Genomic DNA, 15312 nt, shown 5'->3' on the forward strand with positions numbered 1-15312 from the left:
AGTTGCTGCTGAATTAGTGCCAGCAGCTGGGTAACTTATCCAGGTGTCATGAGCACTGAAAATATGTTATAGAAAATGGTTTCAAATAATATGACACTGAAGTGTTGTGTCACTTGGTATTTGAGATAGCAGAAGAATTCAGCTTATGCTGTTTCAAGTATTCTGGTATTTCAGGTGGAGCACCACAATTTTTGTAGCATTTCTAATCTGTCATTGTAAAAAAAACCCAATAAATGCAAGCATAGCAAAAATCTTGGATTGTCTTTCAGGGAAGAAGGTATTGGAACAAGTTCTCCTAAGAAAGTTCTCTTTTGTTAGCAGATCGCTTTGAACCTAAATCAACATTTGTTACGCTGAAAGGATTTCTACTCAGTGTTCTGAAGAGCAGCAAAGCGGCCTGTCCCTGTTCATTTTTCTGTTCTCGTTTTCTGCTTTTGCACTGAAATATTAATTCCTTACCCCACTGGGAAAGGCAGTCAGGTACAGGAAAGCAAGCAATAAATCTTACTTAGTGGCTTGTCAATTTCTATCTGTAAATATAAAACAAAAATGAAAAATGCTTAATTTGACAGAATTAGAAATGTGGAGAAAATGTCTTTGTCAATTAAAAAAAAAAAAAGGATTGTTTCCTCCAGTGTTAAAATTTAACTTCTGGTTTCCCTCATATGGAGGACTTTAAGGCAGCATTCTGGCTATTCTTTAATTTATGATATTGTACCATGTTATTTTTTGATTAGACGTGCCTCATATGCAATTCTAAGATATTTCTTTGTTTCCTGTGTTTTCTTTTCTTCCTGATTAGCAAGAACAATTAAATCTATGGTGAGGTAATCTAACATTTTCAAAGGGGTTTGTCATTCCAGCCAGAGGAAATGTTTCTGTTTATCCAGAGGAGATAACATTCTTGCACTATAATGAAAGCCAGTGCTTACCAGATGACAGCTCTGGTCTTAGCCCTGCAGTTGCATCTTTGCGGGCAGATCCTCATTTCTCTGTGGGAACACTGTTTTCCCTAATAAGATTTGATCATGGGCACAAGAGTCTGCAAAATCTGATTGATTGTGGGATTGGGTCTTCTAACATGAGCACCGCAGTTGTTGAATGTATGACCCCTTTTAACAATGTCTTTTAAAAGAAAAAGACTTCTTTTCTAAAGCTGTTTGAAGAAAAAAATCACAAAACACACTTTTGATGTCTGCATGCCACAAGGTTATGTAGAGAATGCAAGTAGCTGCTTTAAATTAAGTGGGTATTTGGAAAACTTGGTTCATTAAATTCACAACTTCTTTTTCATCCAAATTTTCTCTCTGTATCCCAATTCACATCCCAAACCTCTACATTTGCATCAGTGGCACAAAGTAAGCAGAACCTAAAAAACCCCCATATCCAAACTGCTTTTCTGGGAAGAGCGCCTCACTGAATTAAGGTCACAGTTGAGAGAAATAGGGAAATTCTTATTAGAAAAGCAATTACTGGAGGAAATCTGCTGATGGAAGTACTGTATAGGTAACAGTGGTTACTTTCCTTACGTTTTTCAGTAACAGTGCTAGCAGCCCTACTAGAATGAAAGATGCAGAGTATAGTTCCTGAGGAAGTGGATGATTTTCAGCATTGGGAGTCACGACATGCGTAGGTACGGTGTTGTACAAGAGCATACCACCTAGCAGCTTCTGCAGGGGTTGTGCAGTAGGGGAAGTTCCCAAGTTTGTTCTCTCTTATGAAGACCAAAAATACATATAAGCGAGGTGGATTTCTTGTTTATGTATTACTGCTTACTCAAATGTTGTTCAAAGAATTGCTGGCTTGGAGTGATGGTGATGGTTTGGAGTGACTTTTGTGTTTGTAAGACACTTGAGACTGATAACTCAAAAGACAATGATGGTGCTGCTTTACTGACCATTGAGCTTATTTTAACTAACATTTCACAGCCTACTAATATAAACAGATCTCAGTGAAAAATATAGTAACTGCCTTCTGTATAACCTATTATATTACTATAGTAAGTATCTAATTTGCTGCAGTGCTGATTTTAATTATCAGTAGGATTGCAGAGTGTGAAGGAGTCTGTGTACTTATTCCACAGAGGAGTCCTTCTTACACAGGACCTTCAAATAGTGAGAATCCATATCATACAAGTTTGTTAGAAATCTTACGTAAACCTTTTAAAAAAATGTTAATAATACTTTGAGTGTAAAAAGAAGGATTATCTCACATCCAGAATCTGTCTTCTGGCAAAAATTAGGTTTGAGAGAAATGTTTGAGAAAGTATTTAATATCTTACCTAACTTTATAGTGTTGCAGACTGATCACGTATTTCTGACTGGTTTCAATTATAATTTTCTTTCCTGAATCACAGTGCTTCACTTAGAATAATTGTTGTTTTATAGTATCTAGCTGAGTACTGAATCCTCAATGTAAAAGAAGGGATTGATGACAGTGTGGCTTAGTCATGGCATCACCTGATGAAGGGACAGCTGATATGTCAGGTAAATAACTCCACAGTCTCTCTTCCTTAAAAAGTGTGCAGTTCAGATATGATACAGCAGTGAGGCAAGTCATGGAGGTCTTGGGAGTGGTTGGTAGACTTTTCAACTTGTAGGTAAATGTTTAAACCATGAGGACTAAGTGTGGGGTGAAGGGTGGGTGCAGGCATGGGACTGTGACAGCTTCTGCCAGGTCTGATCCAGCTGGAGGACTCGGTGTAAGTAAGCCTTCATTACTGCTGGCCGAGCATCCATAAGGAGAGGCCAGGAAAAGTCCTCGAGCCTCTGAAGATAACCAGTGGAATAGGAAATCTTGCTGCAAATATTTTCCTTTGTTATATATAATGTCTCTTATTTTTGTGCCGTGTCATTTCTGCCTTCACTCTGTGCATCTCAGTAATGGCTGTCATACTTTCTGCTTACCAAAAAATGACTTTACTGATTGATAGTGGAGAGAGATTAGGGCTTGGCAAAAAGATGAAATTCATGTCAGCAATAGAGATATTAAGTAGAAGTTTCTATTGTTTATTTACTTTTATTATAAAAAAAAAATCTTACCCTCTGCAATATTTATTTCTTGTCCAATATTAGAAGGTTCTGCAAAAGAAAAATATGCTGAGCATTGTGGACAGTGTGCAATAATTACAACACCTGCTTTTCCTAATATTATTTTTTAACTGTTAAAGCTGAAAATTGAAAAATAAAGTGGTTCCTTTATTAATCTTCACCTTTTTACTCTTGCTTTCAGAGCATAATTTTGCCGTGTGAAGTTGCTATTTATTGTGTTCAGTCATTCAGTATTTTATTCTTGTCATTCTTGCCTATACTGGCCTACTTAAAAGATAGCGATTTAGCAGTCAGTTCTTCAGCATGTTAAATTAGCCCTAGAGATAAAATTGGATAATGTCCATAGTTGATTTTTTTTTAAACTTTGGAAAGAGAAGGCAAATCACTAGCATGCATTAGTAATAATCTGTTGAAATTCTCTTGTAAACAAGAAGTACATCTTCACCTCAAGGCCTGTTCTGAAATTGTATGATGGTTTCAAAATATTTTTTTTTAATTCTCTGTTCCTAGTTGCCTACTATGAAAATTGTTTACTACATTGGAAGAGGTGCATTTTGGACAAGAAAGAAGTTAGAACACCCGGCTTCACTGTGTGTTCTAATGTTGCCGTTCAGAGCACTATACTTATCAGAAGTGAATTACATTTTCCTTGCGTATCCATACATGGAACAGTATTTCCTTACTGCTTCGTATCAGATGTGTTTATTTTTTGATAACCATTATTTTTGACATTTCCATGAAGTAGGCAATTTTATTTTGAATGAAATTGGGTTCATTTATAAAAGAAATGCAACAGAATTGAAAAAAGTATGTGAGAGTTGGTAGAGGTATCTTTATCTTTTGAAAGTAAAGTGTTATTGCTGTACATCAAACCTTTAATTAAGACACTAAAATACTACTTTTTTGTCCAGAAGCAAATATTGTAACAGACCTCTTTCTGAGCTTACATGTAATCTTTTTAATGATGAAGGATTACTACAGCCTGTAAGGTGCAGCTGTTACCGAGCCTTGCTGCCACCGCTATGGTTAAGCATGTATGTGCTTTTTGAAACAGAGATCTCCTCTTGCCCTTAAATGCACATCTAAAAAGAGTACATATGGCACCTTTAACCACATTCCATAAAATAAAATATATACCCCCTTTACATATGGCAAAAGATAGGGTTTTACACTGCTCAGCAGAAGCATCTAGAGAAGTTGAGGGTCCTTGTGTGCCCGTTGCTGGGGAGGGTCATTGCAAACTCTCTCCTGTTAGTGCTTCAGTGTTTCAGGGCAGAGATGCTCAGGTAAGGTGATGAGTTGATCGCACCATATGTTGTGAAAGGCTGAAAGAGTAAAGCATAGGTTTGAGGGCAACAGACCAAGGTGAAAAAATGTGGCTGCGTAGTGTAAGGAGGGGAAAGCTTGTGTGCTCCTGGTGGGGTTACTGTCACTTGCTCCTCTCAAGGAAATCTAAGAGATAATTATGTTCTGCATCAGCTGTTTCGGAGTGTCCCTCAAGGTTTTAACCCTTGGGGAGACTGAATTATGTACTGGATGAAGATCACAAATCCGTAACTAATTCTCAGTAGAATCCACACAATTGGTAAACTGGGAAGTCAGAGATAACGTCGATTATGAAGGGATTCCCAAGCAAATTGTTTTCCCTGCTGCCTTGCTTCAAGATTCTCCCAGCACTCACATGCAATCTGCTGGAAAAAGTTTTCTGACTCCAGCCGTCATTTGGCTTCAAATTACCTAACCTTCCTCAAAATATCTTGTACTGTAATTCTAAATCTTGGACTCTTGTCACAGAAATCTTGAGATCTGTGTCATATGAAGAGACTGTGGGGTAGTCCAGAGCTTTTTTATGGTAACATGATTATCCCAGAGTTTTGTATTCTCTCCTGATCCCGTATTTTCAATAACAAAAACCCTTCCTCAAAGTGGCTTTCAGAAAGTGGAATTTTATAAATTGTATTTTGTTTGTGTGGAAAGAAATTTCTTCATTACCTTGTATTGACTAGCAAATGTCTTTATTATGTATTCACACAAACTTATATGCATTTTTTTCCTTCTCCAAGAATTTGCTGTACTGTACTTGGCTACATTGCAAGATGTATCATCAGATGTGCAAGTTGATTTCCAATACATAAATAAATAAAAAATTCATCCTAAATATGCCTGAAGGGAAAAAAATGAATGGAAGGGAGCCACTATTAGATAGAGAGAACGATGAAGGTGACTTTGCTATTTTGGCTACTACACTTGGGATAATCCCTCTCAGTGTTGTGCAGGATCCCAGTGTAATTCCAAGCAAATAGGCCTTGAACATCCACATATTGAAATCACTAAATAGGTTTCTATATTTAAGTTCGAGCAATATTGCTTGTAATAAAAAACTCTCTTACTAGAGCACTTAGTGCTCGAAAAGTCAGGTTAATGTAACCTGAGTTGAGATGGCAGATGAAGGAGAGCAAAATTCTGTTTGTTCTGGCTTTGTATCTATGACACTGAACATAAAAGTTCCTGATGTTAAATTGTTTGTCATTCTTGTGGGCGCATGTTAAGGAATTGAGGTCTTTCCACTTCTTGTTTTTAAGATGAAATCTCAAACTCTTCACGCGCTAAAGACCAGTTAAATCTCAGTTATCCAATTTTTTGATTAATCATAGCATTGATACCTGTCTGGCTACAAGCCAGCTGAGTCCATAAGACTGTGGTGCTGCAAAAATATCTTTTTTTTTCCTTTTTTTTTTCCTTTTTTTTTCCTTTTTTTTTTCCTTTTTTTTTCCTTTTTTTTTTCCTTTTTTTTTCCTTTTTTTTTTCCTTTTTTTTTCCTTTTTTTTTTCCCTTTTTTTTTTTCTTTTTGTTTTAGAGTGGGAGCAGGGAGGGGGTTTATTTTCTCTGCAGTTTGCCTGTGCAGCGCATTTGCAGTATGGCAGTTACGTGGCGGTCCAGCCCGGGTTCCCACCGCACTCTGAGCCACCGTTAATAAACCTCACGCAGAGCAAAGGCGGCGTTTCCACAGCTGCGTCCCCACCGCTCAGGGAGGAGGTGTCGCTTGGGGCAGGGAGCTGCCTGCCAGCCAGCCTGGATCCAGCAGCGTGCCCGGATAATGGTCCCCCTCCCCGACCCCAGAGTACCCGGCAGGCACGGCGGGGAGCGCGCAGGCAGCTCTGCGCAAACCGGAGCAGGTCTGGCCGCGCTGACATCTCTGGCTTGACGCTGGTCATGCCAGACGGACACAGGTCATCTGGACATCTTCACTGCGTGATCCTGCTGTGGGAGTTCTCCCGTTGCTGTGTGTAATGGAAAATGGGCTGTGCTGCTTCGTACCTTTGACATCACTCTGAAAAAAAAACCAGGGATGCTTCGTTGTGCGGAGATGACTTGTACTGTGCGCTCAGTAATGGTATTGTGTAAATTAATTTAGTGGGAGCAACAATGCATTTTCCAACGCTTGGTTTCTTCTTAACTTCCAGGTTTTCCGAAAAAAGGCAGTGGAGCTTGGAGAGAAATTGCTACCTGCTTTCAACACTCCCACTGGCATACCTTGGGCATTGCTTAATATTAAAAGGTAAAACAGCTGCTTTCTGGTGACTAGAGCATACAAAAAAAGTTATGTTGAAACCGTCTTCGTCACAGAACTATGACAATTGCTGCACGGTTTTTGTCTTTCCAGCTAGGTAAAAGTTGACATAAAATCCTTGGTCCTACAGTTTAAATTAGAAAATTTAAGTAGATATACATTGTACACGCAAGAACAGATATAGAAATACATTTATGCATTTCAGAACTGTCTGGTTTTGTGTCAGTTACTATGTCGCTCATCACTTTTCCTGAAATCCTTTGTTGCTTTTAGAGCTGTTGTGCATAGGGTAAGGGCCAAAGGACATGTGCTGCTCTGAAAGGGTAAAGTTTCCTGCCACTTTGCGCTCATATTCTTACCTATTCTCAAACATCATATCAGCATACCAAGAAATAAGAGTAATACACGCTACAAGTGACTTGCTGTTTCACACCCTCTCCCAAGGGAGTGGTTTTGCTCTGGCTAGTTGTGCTTTGAAGGCAGCTGCGTGTTTGCTGTAGGAGATGCACGCTCCCCTGAAGTCGCTGTGGCCTCCAGTGTCTGACTCCAGACAGATGTCAGCAGTTCCTTGGTCTGCCTCAGGCTTGCCAGCAGTGATACTGTGCTGGTAAATAAAATGTTTTGTTTGCACAGCTTGGGGAAGGATGTTGAAAGTTACACCTGTGTGGTGTATTTGTGTATTCATAAGGACACATCAGCTTTCTTCATCCTGTGGATAAAGCCCAGCACCACGCCTCACAGGAAAGTGAATCAAGGGGAATTTCACGTGTGCGTGTGTTGGTGTCGTGTTGTTTCTTGCATGATTCCCTCCCTGACAGTTGGCATCTTTCACTGTCCTCTGCTTGATCTTTAGGGGTACACCCTTTCCCCAGAGTGGGGCGTACATTGACGTGCTTGCTCGGTTGGCAGTGTTTGCTTCAGGCTTCCCAGTAAACTGCTCAGGGCCAGTCCTACAGAAACCCCTGGTGTGTCAGTTCAGACAGGTTTACATTCCACCTTCCTTTCAAACAGAGGTGAGGCGGGGGGGACAGAAAGCATGTCTGTGTGCAGGAGCAACTTTCTCGTTGCTGAAGGGGCTGCCCGGTGATGATCCTTGGACTTTGACTGGTTACTTACCGGCACGCTAATGATTTCCTCTCAACAGACTTTAATGAGTTCTGCACAAGTTCAGTGCCACAACGGCTTGAGGTTAGTTGGTTATTTGTTTTTAAGCTGTTACAAAAATTTCTGAGTACAGAACCCTTGCATACATTTGTAATTGCAACACAACAGTACCTTATGCTACATAGTATACTGAAACGTATTTAAGGTGTTTAGGCTAAAAATTTGTCTTATGCGAAGCTTTTAACTAAATCCCTGCTTATCTACTAAATATATCAATGGTTTATGCAAATAGTTCAAGTTCCTTGGTCGGTCTTTATGGTTTTGTTCCCAGCTTCTCACAACAATGGCTGTGGTGCAGCAGAGATGTCAGCCACGCACACTACAACGTGGCAGTGCAAAAGAGATTCATTTAAGTGGCACCAAAGTGGAAGAGGTTCTCTGCTGAGATAACTTCTTTTGCCATGGCAGAAAAAGTTACATTAAAAGCAGGGTTCTTGGTTATTCGTTCCGAATCCTTGCACATCTGTCTAGATGTGACCTTCAGTAGATGACTCTTCCATAATACTGTGCGTAAACAAATACGCTGTCATCCAGGCTTAGGAAATGCTAAGCCACTGAAGCCTGCATATATTACAGATCTAATATGCCTCATTTCTGATCAGTATTTTATTTGATTTTATTTTGATTTATGTTTCAAATTGGAGAGCGCTCACAATAGATTGTGGGTGTCAGTGGTTATTTTTAAATTACTATTTTTGGATTAACAGATGAGCTGGATATTTGTTTCACTATGCAAATGTTCTTCACAAAATAGTTTGTTTTCTCTGCTTGTCCTGTATAATCAAAGCCAGACTTGTTCTCTCCTCGAGTGCCTCTGTGTGTATACATATATACGTGCTTTTGTCTGAGTATGTCCTTACATACCAAAGGCATCCACCTGAAGTCTTGTACCCTTTCTCTTCTCCATTTCTTTTTTTGCATCCTGCTTCTTACCTCACGACTTAATGACCACGGGACACTCACTGTCTTATTTGTAGAACCCTAATTATCAAATATATTAAAAAGTTGACTGTACTTTTCTTCAACTAAAATTATTCTTGTGTGTTGTTTGTAAAATTTCCTTTTATCTTTGAAGTACATTTTAAGTCACTAGATTGCTAGTTTGTACTGGGATTTCCTTTTCTTTCTTTCTAAATGTTTCAGTTGCGTTTCCATATTTCTGATGTTCTTGGTATTGCTCTGTATCTTCAGTTCATCTTCAGCATCTGTTTTTCACTTCTCCTTATACTGCCAGATTTGAAGTTCCTGTTACGGCCCATTTGCTTCTTTGAGTAACCAATACTGCATAGCACTCGTTGACTGTTCTGGCTGAAAACACTGGTGCAAAGAGAGGGTAGAGAGGGGGAATGTGTATAAAGCAGTGGTGGCTTGACAGATAGGTTTGAATCTTCTTTTGGCGATAAGAGCACAAGCTGGCAGAGCTGCTTTTATTTATTTATTTATTTATTTATTGACTTACTTATTTTTCTCCCTCACCCAAATCCTTTGTTTAGATATTTCATCTTCAGTACTTCTAAAACAGCAACTATAACAGCTTCTTAAAATACCACTAGTTCACGATCCTTTATTTTTCTTCTCGGTGAGCTGTGACAATCTGGCTTCTTCAGGCTAAAATTTTCATTTCCCTTTCTCTCAAAAAACTTTAAGTAATTTATGACTGAGGAATCAGATTGCTTGTGTGTTTCTGTAGTACAACTCTCAGACATAGAAATAAAAAAATATGAAATTATAACTCTCTTCGTGAGTTAAGTAATCTTAACAAATATCCAGCTTCCATCATGTTCGCAAGATCAAGTAGCCTTTTTAATGTATCTATTTATTTTTACCCCTATAACTATTAAAAAGGAAGCTGTATGGGGCTTCTGTTTATGGGATGATGCCCAGCTGTGAAATACAGAGAAGAACCCAGATTGTTGTTAGTCTATCGGATCAGTCAGGAATAAACATCTGAGTATGAGATTACGTACAATATTTTTTCTCTTTTGGATAGGAATTGTCTCTTTATGTCACTTTTTCCCCCTTTGAAAGCAGACCTGTGTCTTTTTGTAGTCACTATTAGTTCCAATAAGACCACATTACTACTTTCTAATAAGCAACCCAGAAGCATTCTCATATGAAAGAATATATTTTCTATGAAATGTTTGCTCTCTATGCATTGACCCGTGGAATAGTTTTTTTAAGGTTATTTATTATCCCTTGTGTGCTACTATGTAGCAATACTGTTAGACATCAAGGTGCCTGGCTTTTTATGAGGAATCAATGTATCATATAACCTTTAAGTGAATCTGAAACTTTGAAAAATAGTTTTGCCTTACCCTAATGAAAAAATCTTTTGACTGGGATAAAATAACATTTTTAATTCTGGAAACGGAACAAACCAGAAATGGGTTTTTTGGGTGTCCAGCCTGTTTGCAAATGTTGTTGTGGCTAAGGGAGATATTGAGCTTGTTGCACTGGCTCAGTGACAGAAGTAAATAACATAAGCATTTATGGATATAGGGACCATGGGAAGTTCTGTATAGAAGGAAAAGCTATGAGGTATGGGCGGAGTGGGTCAGAGCAGGGAAGCATAACAGAAGTCCAAAAGGAGGAGTCTGAAGTAAAGTTGATTAAATTGTATTAAAGTCAAACCATAGGGAGTGATAAGATTTACTCAACATAAACACAAAATGTTTATTGTGTCAGATGTTAGCCTAGGATTTTTTGCCTTTTATACTTCAGCATTGATTATACATAAATGGTGGACCTGAGTTGAATTCAATATTGCATATTTTACAAAGTGAAGAGCAGAGGACTTGCTAAACTGTTTGAACAAAGTAGTTACTCATTGATAGGTAACTGAGGATGGAAGTGACAAGACTGCAATATTTATGCTATTCGGATGTTGTCAGCATGATTTTAAAGCAAGGTCCTCTTTTGATATTTTTTTCAATTATTGTTTTTTTAAATTATAGTGTTTTGCACAGAATACTTAAGTTATGCCACAGGCGTTTCCAGGCCTCAAAGCAGTCAAGGTTTGAACAAAAGTTGAGCTACTGAGCCCTCGGAGCCACTGCATGGATTCAGAACAAGAAGATACACCCGTAGCGCAGCTTCAAAAACAATCTTTTTTTTCTCTCACGTCACTTGAAAAAGAGAAAATAACAAGGAAAAATATGCCTGTAGTTTTTTATTTTGAGTGCTTTAGGTTTTACCACCAGCTAAGATTCCTGTTCGATGACAGTCACACCGAGCCGAATGACTCCCCGCCACCACCCCATCAGTCTGGTTTGCCCAACAGAGCCTGGTGGCTTTTGCGAGGGATTTAATGCTAAAACGCTGCCGAGTCTGACACGGACACAAGTGTAGTTCTCAACCTGGGGTGTACACTGTGGTATTTCAGAGTGCTGGCAGTATTTTAGGTTGCGGACATTTAAAGGAGTTTTTCTGTCAGCACCTTCCACCGAGGAGGAAATGTGGCTGATAAACCAACCACCGAGGTATGAAATGTCGGTCTTCAGACAACAGAAGTTGCTTGAAAATATTTTAAAGTTTCAGAGTAATTCCCCATTTCAGAACATGTTTAAGGTCACGTGTGCCTAAATTGCTTGAGGAGTAGATGGCTTTCAAAAGGTCTTTAGTGTCCTACCTCATTAGAAGAACTCTAGTATTCTTAAGAAAAGATGTAGATTTTAGTGTGTAACAGAACGGTTCTCTTTGAGTTCTGGGACTTCTTCTTAAACATCATAATCAATGTACTTAAGAGTATATTCCTTTATCTTTTGTAAAGGAATCTTAATGCTTTGGGAAAGTTTGAAAACATAAAGAAAGGACCCAAACACGTAAATTCAGTAAACCTTTTTAGACAGCTTAATTCCCCCACTTACACTATCAGAAATGCCTGAAATATGAATGTTGCATTATTTTGCAAAATTTTCCTAAGCATCAAGTTGTCTCTATAATATTATCTTCTTTAGCAGAATTAGTGATTCGTGCTTTTACTTGTCCTAGTGACTTGACAAGCACTGTCTTGCAGATTAGATTAGAATGGCTAATTTAAATTTTCTACTTTGAACTATTACCTCTAGTGTCTAAACTAAATTAAAAAAATACTACAGAGTTAAATAAAGCTTATTCTTCAAATCTGACTATCTTTAGCAAAAAATAAACGTGTTTTTAAAGGGTTTTTAAAGAGGAAAGACTTACATTGTCTGCATAGTTTCTCATTGTAGGGCCATACAGAAGTTGTGCTTAGATGGAGTCTTTAATTTTACCCTTTCTGTCTGACTTGGGCATAATTTTAGAGGAAGGAATCAAAACTACCTTAGAAAAAAAAAGCTAAAAGTAGTCTAGTTTGCATGCTTAATAAAGACTTTGTGTGTTTGGCAAATGCTCCACTGACGTCATAAGTTAAAGTGGTAATAGTAACAAAAAGGATTTGGATATCGAGTTAAACAGTGAGATTTCCCCTGTAGCCAAACAGGCCAATTGAAACCAGACTTTGTCCTTCAGGCATTTGGATCACAGTGTGGATTTACATTAGCACTGGATGCAGAGACAAATCCTAGCTGAACCTTACCTATTTAAAAATTGTAAGTCTGGTGTTAAGCATATGTTTTGGAATAGGATGATTTGCCCTCTAGAGATGCTGATCTCTTCCCATTGACTAAAGAAGACCTTAGGCAAGTAATTGCATGAACTAACTTTTTGAATTGAGGAAACTAATTCCATACTAATTTATAAGTAACCAGTGACAAGGATGATTTCAGCAAAGGGTACATCTTTTCCACACTGCCATTGGTTAACCCACTGATTCATTGCATGATTCACAAACAACTTTACATTTCTTGAGTCAGTACTGGCAAAATAAACTTGAAAAAATGGGTTTGTGTTTGGGGCATTTTGATATCACCATGTTATATACCATCCAATTAGCAATTTCATTGTTTCAGAACATTACAGTAAGCAAATTGCTTGCCATGTCTTTGCCTTATTTGAAATAAGTAGCCTGTTCTGCAATGCGTGGCGAGTGCTTTATATTCAACAAGAATCAAATGAACTATTATAAAATTATATTTCATTTGAAAAGATCTGTCAGTTTGGCTTTTTTCCTTTGAGTTTCAGGAAATAATTCTTTTGTGGTCACACACACAATTAAAAAAAAAACTGGTCTGAGAGTGTTATTAAAATCAAGATTTTCTGACTGTAGATATCAGTAGACATCAGAGTTTTCAGGATGGATACTTTTAACTCGTGGTGGTGTCTGATTTGCCATTAAGCAATGCAAAAAATCTTCTTATAAAAATATCAGAAAAATTCCATTATATAGTTTAAGGAACATATCTATTTGGCGGGGAAGAACCAAGAAAAATATTATTTTGATGATAGCCCATAATGATAAGCCCTATTATTCAAACAGCAGCTTCAATCCAATTCAGTAGTGCTGAATTTGTGTGGGAGGCTGCCCTCTGGCAATAACAGGAAAAGATTTGGGACCTATTATTGCTACTGTAAAATATCTTTCTCAGTTCAAGTGCTTTCTTTGTAGCCAAAGGAAAGAGACTCTAGTCCCAAATTCTAAGTTTAAACACTAACCCTTTCCCTCCAGTTTATTAGTGCACTGTAATACAACTATAAGTACTTACAAGTTCATAATTATCATATTACTTGTCTGGGTCAAACCCTGTGTGAGTATTAGTAATGTGATTTCTCAGCATAAAATGTAGGATTGCAAACACTTTATAGACCTCTGTGGTGATAACAATAGGTAGTGTTCTTTTATAAAACAAAACAAACTTTGTGCCAGACTGTCCCACAGAAGCTAGCTCGTTACAGGAGGGTCTTGGTCTCTGCTTCATGGGTTTTGCCCCCCTCCACAGCAGACACTGCCTTCAGGGTATCAAAACCTTCCCCACCTATGACGAATGATTGTCTTGATGGCTTAAAAAGAGTGGGAAATGGCTTTTCCTTGTGTGTTAATTATAGAGAAGATATGAAAGCTTTGAGCGCTGGAAGGGAGGGTGGGACCTGAGTCAGGATAAGCGGGTTGCACTCTTCTGTGTTTTGCCCTAGAGGAGATCGGGAGTAGGAATTTCAGCCTGGTCACCTACAGCATGTACCAATAGGTGGCATGTACCAACCAGGTACTTCAAATTTTCTACTAGTCCGGTTATAAATTAACCAGGTTGTTGTTGAAACAAAGTGACATAGGGTGGATAGTGACGAGCATGAGAAAGTTGCGTTAGATCCTCAGTTTGCTTCCTGATAGTTAAAACTGCTCTTGCTCCCCAAAGAAATCTGCCTGCAAGATTTTGAAATTGCATTTATTGAAAATAGGATTTTATAAATCAGTATATAGATGTTGGTGTTGCTTGTGCTCTTAGCTGGGTAACTGCTGCTATCACCTTGATACTGGCAGATAATTAGGAGTTATTTGTATGACGTACTTTCCCGCTGCCTAGGAGGGGCAAGAGAACCCTTAGTGTTGAGTTGCCGAACATATTTGAGAGTTGGAGTTGTACATAAAGATGTGCAGGATGAAGCTCCGTTCAGGATGAGACACGTTTGTACTTTTTACCAGCGCAGCAGGAACTGGCTCTCATTACGGTCATTAGGGGGCCAGGCACTACGAAGCAGCTTGAGGAGCAGTTGTCCTGCCCTGAAATCAGTGCCCAGTCCCTGGCCCACTGGGCTGCCCTTCCCTGACCGCGTTGACTGTGCTGGGAACTTCGACACCTGAGTGTAGGCACATTAATCTTTGCACTGGTTAAAGATCATTTCCCTTTCAATTGCTTGTATCGTGTATGTCCTAATTTTAATCTGTGTCCGGTAAATGATCATCTTCTAATAGACGAAATGTGACTGTTGGAAGAGGCTACCTTCAGAGGGAAGGGAATCAATTTGTACAGATTTCAGGTTTCATTAAATAAATAAAATGAGCGCAAGTACTTCTCAGTCGCTTCCACAATTCAAGTCACGTCAGGGAAACACTTCATCTAAAAATAATAGTTGCGTTAGGATTGTTTCTCCTAAGAATTTTCTAAATGAGAAACTGTGAAGACACTTATGAATTATTCACTTCGTGTATTTGGTACAGTGTGTGTGCATTTGTGGGATTTTGCCTGCAAAATCCATCATTCAGTATCTCATTGGGGAACTCTTTAAATGACCATGAGAAGGGGAGAGGGTGCATTTACCAAGTGGTTTGGTTGTGTATTTTAGCTTGAATTGCTTTAACGCAATTGGATAAATTCTAAAATGGAGCATGTTGTTTTTAAAAATAGTAATTTCCAAATGGAAAGGTCGTGGTTGGTTTTTTTCCTACTCTAGTTTAAGCATCTTTATGATGTGGTGGATAATAAGGATTGAGATCTACCAAGCGCTATACTTTGAGTGTCTGACTAAATTGTTGGTGATAATATGCATAAGGGTATGATACCTGTTCGGCATCACAAGACTGGAGGAACAGGATTTTAACTTAGCATCAAAAGTAAAGACTGCTTTAGATTCTAAATTCTAAAATAAACCCTAGTTTAAATAGGTGACTAA

The 15312-nt window shown here is 38.5% G+C and overlaps 1 protein-coding gene across 1 annotated transcript in view; it reads left to right on the top strand.

Annotated features, from left to right (window-relative positions):
* MAN1A1 (mannosidase, alpha, class 1A, member 1) overlaps positions 1 to 15312 on the top strand; it is a 111593-nt gene that overhangs the window by 41444 nt on the left and 54837 nt on the right. Inside the window, exon 4 of the mRNA XM_009883147.1 lies at positions 6515 to 6609. Coding sequence (XP_009881449.1) covers positions 6515 to 6609 — 95 coding nt within the window. The remainder of the gene's footprint in view (positions 1 to 6514; positions 6610 to 15312) is intronic.

Source organism: Charadrius vociferus, unplaced genomic scaffold (assembly GCF_000708025.1).
Source record: "Charadrius vociferus isolate BGI_N301 unplaced genomic scaffold, ASM70802v2 scaffold230, whole genome shotgun sequence".
NCBI classification, from domain to species: Eukaryota; Metazoa; Chordata; class Aves; order Charadriiformes; family Charadriidae; genus Charadrius; species Charadrius vociferus.